The sequence below is a fragment of the Asparagus officinalis genome, chromosome 7 (assembly GCF_001876935.1).
Source record: "Asparagus officinalis chromosome 7, Aspof.V1, whole genome shotgun sequence".
Lineage (NCBI taxonomy): Eukaryota > Viridiplantae > Streptophyta > Magnoliopsida > Asparagales > Asparagaceae > Asparagus > Asparagus officinalis.
Window position 1 is genome coordinate 76,518,033 of NC_033800.1, and position 7,176 is coordinate 76,525,208.

General features: G+C 44.9%; 1 protein-coding gene across 1 annotated transcript; it reads left to right on the forward strand.

The window, feature by feature from the left end:
- LOC109847391 (UDP-N-acetylglucosamine diphosphorylase 2-like) lies at positions 300–6,780 on the forward strand. The gene is made up of 5 exons (XM_020416624.1): positions 300–306; positions 5,487–5,581; positions 6,337–6,391; positions 6,494–6,645; positions 6,775–6,780. The coding sequence occupies exons 1-5, from the start codon at positions 300–302 to the stop codon at positions 6,778–6,780; spliced, it is 315 nt and encodes a 104-aa protein (XP_020272213.1).

A 7,176-nucleotide genomic window follows, 5' to 3' on the forward strand; every position in this document is an offset into this window, starting at 1 on the left:
AGGGCAAGGTAGCCTGCTAATAAGGTCCGAGGCCCAATGGACTTCTGTGCACGGCAGAGAAAAGAGCGAAACTTGGTCCCCGCGGGAAAAGCTCCCTCAGCACTGGCGATAGTGTAAGATTGAGCCTCAGCCTTCTCCAGCAACTCATTAATCGCAGAAGGGGTCAATATGTCTAACTCATGAACGGACTCGCCGGAGTTACCCTCCAAGTTCTGGAACAAATAGCAGGCAAACTGCTTCAAGCTGATCTGCCTCTTCCTCTTCGCTTGAGGAGAAGTCTGAACCAAGGAGGTGTGATAATGACAGGTAAGATCCCAGAGAGTGTCATACATGTCGGGAGTATCTTTCTTCATACACTCCAGCTGCTGGTTCGTAGGGAAGTACTCCTGATACGGACAGTCCCCCATCGGAAGACCCGAAACATAATGCATCTCATGCAAAGCTAACCCTAGCTCACCACCACTGGTCAGAAAGGTGTTGCTGTCAGGCATGTAGGTCTCCAGCAAAGCCAAGAAATGGCGACAGCTGACTGGGATGCCGTACATAGTAGCTCGTATGGGCGCATACAACCCACTGCTCTTCAGATCCCTCTCCCAGCGCGTTAAGACGAAACCAGTCATGCACGCCCACCACCCTTTGGCTAGCGAGGAAGCCTAACCGTAACATCTGTACTCTGGTGGAGGTAACCGTCTCCCGAGAAGAGCCAGACGGTTACTCACAGTAGAGGCAGCTGCTGACACCTCGCCTGGGGGTGCAGTGTTAAGGCCCATAATCCCGGGCCGAAGACCACGAACGTCTTGATACCCGTTAGAGCCAGGGGTCTTATGGTGAGTGGCATATCCACACTGAACTCGCTCAGCATTTTCAGTAAGGTGCCAAGACATCTGTCTTTCCACGGCCTGCCCCTTCAAGTGACTGAAAGAATATTGGCGTGGAATCGAGGGGATGTACAAACAAGCTCCACCGTCGAGAGCTAGCCAATGCTCCTCGCCAAGGGTCAGCATAGCAGGATCCTCGACACGGTCTCCAAACAGGAAACTCGGCTTCTTTAAAGCCTGAGTGGATGTAGAATCTGCGGTAAAAGAGGCATCGGTAATAAGCTGGCGCAAGCAATGGCGCTCTCCTTCCCGTATCAAGCGGCAAGATTCGTCTGAGCGACCTCTATCGAAACGAGGAAGTGGGCTAACAGCCTGCCTAAGGGAAGCTGAAGAGAAGACCTCCCGACTACAACCAGTGTTGGCGTGAGGAGGAAGGCTACCCGCGGGAAATTCCACTGCAATAAAGCACAAGGGTGGAGTCAGAAAAATTCACAAGAAGAATGATAAGCTCATCCACGGAATAATTGGAGTGACGATTTTGAGTGTCCTACACTGGAAGAACGGTATGCATCATCACGCGAATAACGTGGTAACATACACCGAACTATAAGGTGTAGGACGACACAAAATCGCCCCAATATACCAGAAGACTTGAATTGGCTAAGCAAAACAAGTCTGAAACCTTAACCCCCGCGAAGGAGGGTGTCGGTTCTTCCTTCATGACCCGCAAAGAGGTCAATCAGGGATGCAAGAAGAAAAACCTGTATAAATTCTCACCCCCGAAGAACGAGGCCGCGGGGGAAGACGCCGCGGGAACCTCTTCCTCACTATGCTGTGAATGAGAACGACTCCTACGGGGTCGAGATCGACGCAGAGACATTGCAAATTTGCAACGAAAAGCAGCAAGTCAGGTACAATCTAAAATATGAGTACACGAAATTTAAAAGGGAAATTAAGAACTTTAATTAAAATCCTATACATAAATAGGGTTTCATAATTGAAGTCTAGTTAAACCTACAAATTTCGTGCGTGCGAAACAATGATTGTCACCTTTCGCGGTGAATTTTGGTGAAATACCCAGAATACCCTTCGTGTTCAAGGCCAAAATTCAGGTCAAAGACACGCCCGGGTTGGGTCATGGTCATCATATCTGATCATATAGCACCCCCGGTACCTCACAAGTTTGGTTAATTTTACAAATGAGCCCTTTTATAGAATTTAACCAATTTTGCATAAAAGCCCCCCACAAATTTTCGGCCATATTGTAACTTTGCATAAAGGCCCCCAAAATTTCGGCCATAGTGCAATTTTGCATAAAACCCCCCCACAAAATTTTGACCATATCGCCTCTTTTGCATAAAACCCCCCAAAGCATTGGGCATACACAACCCCTTTGCCTACTACAAGAGTAAAGATGCAATCTTTATCAAAAAAATGAGAGGATTGTGAAGGGGAGCTTACCCAAATCAAGAGGCTTGAAAACCCCAACTCCAAGGACCAAGACTTGAGCTTGAAGGTGGAGGAAGAAACCTTAGCTTGAAAGGAGGAAATTTCGGCCAAAGGATGAACACAAAAATCCGAAAATATTTAATGGGTTTTAACTCCTTGAAGGAGAGGAACAATGGTGGAAAGATGAAAGGAAGAAGAAGAAGTTTGAGAGGGATTCTCTTTTGAATCCTCTTTTGAAAAGAGGGGGAAAAACAAAAGGGGAAACAAATTCAAACAAGAAGGAAAACAAAAGAGGGGGAAACAAAAGGAGGAAAAAGACAAAAAAAAAGAAAGAGAGGGGAGAGGGGGTGTCTCGGCCCCAAAACCGAGACACCCTAGGGTGTCTCGGCCAAGGGCGAGACACCCCCGGGTGTTTCGGGTCCCGTTTTGTCCCTGTACGCCCATTTCAGACCCAAATACGCCCGCTTTCGTCGGCTATTGGATGTTTTGATGAAAATCAACACCAATCAATGTTTGACGATTCGAAACCCTAAGGGTCAACGCCGGTCAACGCGTAGCCCTAGGTCAACGCCAGTCAACGCGTTGCGACAAAAGTCAACGTTTGACGATTCGAAACCCTAAGGGTCAACGCCGGTCAACGCGTAACCCTAGGTCAACGCCAGTCAACGCGTTGCAACCAAAAGTCAACGTTGGACGATTCGAAACCCTAAGGGTCAACGCCGGTCAACGCGTAACCCTAGGTCCACGCCGGTCAACGCGTAGCCCTAGGTCAACGCCAGTCAACGCGTTGCGACAAAAGTCAACGTTTGACGATTCGAAACCCTAAGGGTCAACGTCGGTCAACGCGTAACCCTAGGTCAACGCCAGTCAACACGTTGTAACAAAAGTCAACGTTTGACGATTCGAAACCCTAGGGTCAACACCGGTCAACGCGTAACCCTAGGTCAACGCCGGTCAACGCGTTGCGACAAAAAGTCAACACGCGGTGGTCCGAAACCCTAAGCCAGCACAATGTGGCGGAGGGAGTTCAAAGTCAACTCAATGACACGAGCCAAACTCAATTCATCAGTTGCAGACTCGAGACTCCGACGACGGCCAAGCGATAAACGCAGCGCCGGAAGAACTTCGGCTATTCGTCAAAGCATCGAATAGACCGAAAATCGAAGGAGCCAAAAGTTAAAGCTAACTACAGGTCCTTACGCCGACTGAAGGCTAGACCAATCACATCCAAAGTATTCCAGCCTCTTCTATAAACAAGACGAGTCCGGAACACTTTGGAGGGGGTATCTGTAGGCATCGAAAATTGCCTATAGGTCTCCACGAACGGTTCAGTGTTAAAGAGCGACGATGAACGTCACTATCCGATCCACAGGAGTCCAATTGACGTCGACGAACGACTGAAATGAATCGACGAGGTACGTGAGCTTATAGGATGTCGGAACAACCAAGACCCGGACCAATCGGGAACCCGGCAGTGTTCACAAAAAGGACAACGCCCTTCGTGCCTCGATCACTCTACAGACAATCCAACCACCAGAGCGGATCGAACTCTTCGTCAAGCATCCAACGCACTTGGAATCACTCAAATCCGAGTCCGGACGAAGAATCTACAGGGAAAATTGGAGGAGGATTTTTGGAGAGCCTTGGCGAAGCCCTGCTGCAGTGGAGAGTGGTCGTGCGCTTCAACAAGGAGAGGAGAGGTCTACATCAGCGCCTTCATCACCCGTTCCCTCTTGGCCTTAGTATTAGCCCTTGGCGTTAATACTAAGAAGAGCTAATATCTCGCTTAGCCGAGATAGACGCTTTATAGCTTCTAGATCTCACGCGGATCGACGAAGCTCTGCCCGATTTTCTCGGAGCAGATCTGATTGCCCGGTGGTCCACGGATATCAACGTCCCCGTCACAGGCCAAAGACCCACGCAAGCGAGACCGCACCAAAACGGGATCTCGTGTTTATTTTCGATAAAGTTGTAATCTTTGTTTTGTTGCACGAGGAGGTCTTATAAAAAGACCGACTTTTTTTTATCAATTCTTGTTGTAACGCTTTAAGTTGTAACAGATTCAAAAGCAATGAAAACAGCAACTTTCCCCGAAAACAGTTAGGACTCGGCCTGGCCCAAAGCGGGATGAGCTTGACCTGCATCGGTTTAGAGCCGAGCCATAGGCCGGGCTAGGCCTAAGCTTAGAATTGGAAACAAAGAAACAAATTTGGCCTAAAAAAGCTCGGCTCATTATTGAATCAGCCCAGGTCTTTTTTTTTAACATTTGTCCAGCTCAAAAATATTGGTATTCTGCTAGCAGGACATAGCCCACACCCGCGCACCCATCGGTTGAGTCAAAATGAGCTAGTCTCATGATATGCAAGGGACCTCTTTGTCATTTGGAAATCCCTTCCAGATGATTCTACCATGAGGGAGGGTCTTATCTATCGCCAAAGCTTCTTTCCCAACTTACGGTCTTTGAGCAAAAAAGGTTAAGGAAGCTCAAGCCTGCAAATACCTCAAATGTCCCCAGCTTATGATGGATAAGGCATGTATTATCTTTATTATCAGAGATGCACTCTAACATCAAAGAGCTGACAACTTCTCTTTATTTCTCAATGTCTTTATAGTTTAAAAATAAATTCCATATAATTTTGTAAATATACAAGTATGACTATAAATTGAAAAGGAAAAAATTAAAAAGGAAAAAAAAAACACATCGACCCGTCACCCGAACCACCGATTCACGGGGTTAGATCCAACGCGGCCCAGTGCAAGCCATGAGTCGGGCTAGGTTTAGCCACAGACTCGCGGTCAGAGGGGCAAGTCCTCTAGGCAAGGCCCAGCATGGGCTTGGCTTGAGCCGGGCCGTGCCAGTTCATGTGTCAGGCCAGACAGTTTAGTCTCGATCCGGCACATGCCCACCACCATTACATAATGTGCAAATCACACCAAAATCGCAGGGTATTTTCTAAATTTTTCGGAGCTCAGACTAGAAATGTTAATTTGACCTTTTCGTAAGACTTGTGAGAAAAATCAACAGGCCAGAATGCAAATTCAAATTCTACCAAGACCCATTATGAGAAAACCCCAGGCACAGTATAAATTCCTCGGAAGATTCCCTCACCTACAATTCGAAGCTCAGAAAAGAGATCGTCGTGGGAATCGCGAGATCGAAAGAAGAAGAGGGATCTCCGGCGGCGGCGCCACTCCGGAGCTGGTGAAGCGGCCTGTAAGTGACGCGCCTGAAGGACTACGGTCAAGAAGACGCCATTGCCTTCTGGGATGAGCTCTCGCCTGAGGAGCGCGATCTCCTCGTCAAGGACATTCAGGTATTTTCACAACTTGAATTCGCTTGATTTAGCTGGATCTGTTTGTATTTAGTTTGAGAGTGTTGGGGTTTGTGATAATTTACACAGATTTGAGTGGCTCTTCGTTTATTCGAGGTTGAGATGGATGAAGATCTTGCATACTATTGATTTTCGTTTAGTATGGATTCTTTTTGGTAAATTATTTGATTTTTGGGGATGAGATAGATTCCGTTGCAAAGATGGCGATGTTTTACATTTTTTTAGGATTTGAATTTTCTGATCAAGTTTAAGAAAATAGTTTATTCAATAATTTTCGAAATTTTGGTGAGATTCAGTTGATTCTGTAGCCAAATTGTTTTTGTATTCATTTATTCGATTCAATTGGACCTTAAAATATCAGATTTGGATGAAACTAAAAGAACATAAGAAGAGAAAGTGGGATTCTTGACTGTACAAAAGAACAATGAGAAGAAGCACATCAGCTCAAAAAGCACTAATTTTTCCTTTTGAATCATACTTAAAATTTGTATCATACTTATGTTACTAAAGTTCTCCCTTCCAATTTTCGTGTGATATTCCAGATAAATCTGAAGGTTTTAAAAGCACAGAGACAACATTTAGTTAAGAGTTGTCTAAAGAAAGTTTGAGTCTCTTTCCCATATTAAATTTTCATGGGAGATTTTGTTCCTTTGATCTAATCATGTGACATTATTACGCGCACATTTGAAACACTTCATCTTGAAAATGTATGACCAGTTGTACCTGTCATATTTCAGAGCATTGATCTTCCAAGAATAGACCGGATAATTCGTTGCTCGCTTGGATCTCAAGGTAATGTTTAATGGGTTAGGATAACATTAAAATTTATATTCATTTCATTTTAGTGAATTACATGTACTTTCCTCGTCTCTTTGAACATCTGGATAAAATTAGGTCTTCAGTTGCCTGCAATTGAACCAGTTCCAGAGGCAAGTGTCTCAATTGTGGAAGAGAGAACTCCTGCAGATAGAGAGAGGTGGTGGAAGAGAGGGCTTAAGGCTATCTCTGAAGGCAAGTTAGCCGTTGTACTTCTGTCTGGTGGACAGGTACTTAACTCCCTAAAACATTAAAGCTATATGGATCTTATCCTTGCATCAAGTTTCCTTAAAGGCCATCATCTCCATCACAATAACACCTTTAAGCACATGAGTTGTTTACTGATATCCAATGTGTAGAATTGAAGTACGGTAATTTGCAAGTTAAGTCTTAAATTTTCATTCTCTTAGCTTTTCTTTTCAAATTAAATTAAAAAAACTAATATATATTTTCAATATGTACTCTGATCTTGTTTATAAGGCACTATCTTTGTCAACATCTTCTTATGTATGTCCTAGCAAAATAGGGTCAACTATGGAGCAAGGCTCTATAAAAGTTTTTACAATTTTTTTACAAGGTTTTGACCTGATGTCAAGCCTCACTTAATGAGTTATTTCTTGAAACTGCAGCCAAGAGAGGGGCTTGTAATAACCCTAAAATATCACTTGGAATCATCCAAATTCTCCTGCACCGGGGAATAAGTCTAGAAGAAAGGGAAAGTGATATTTTATTTATCGAATCACTTTGACTTATGTGCACAC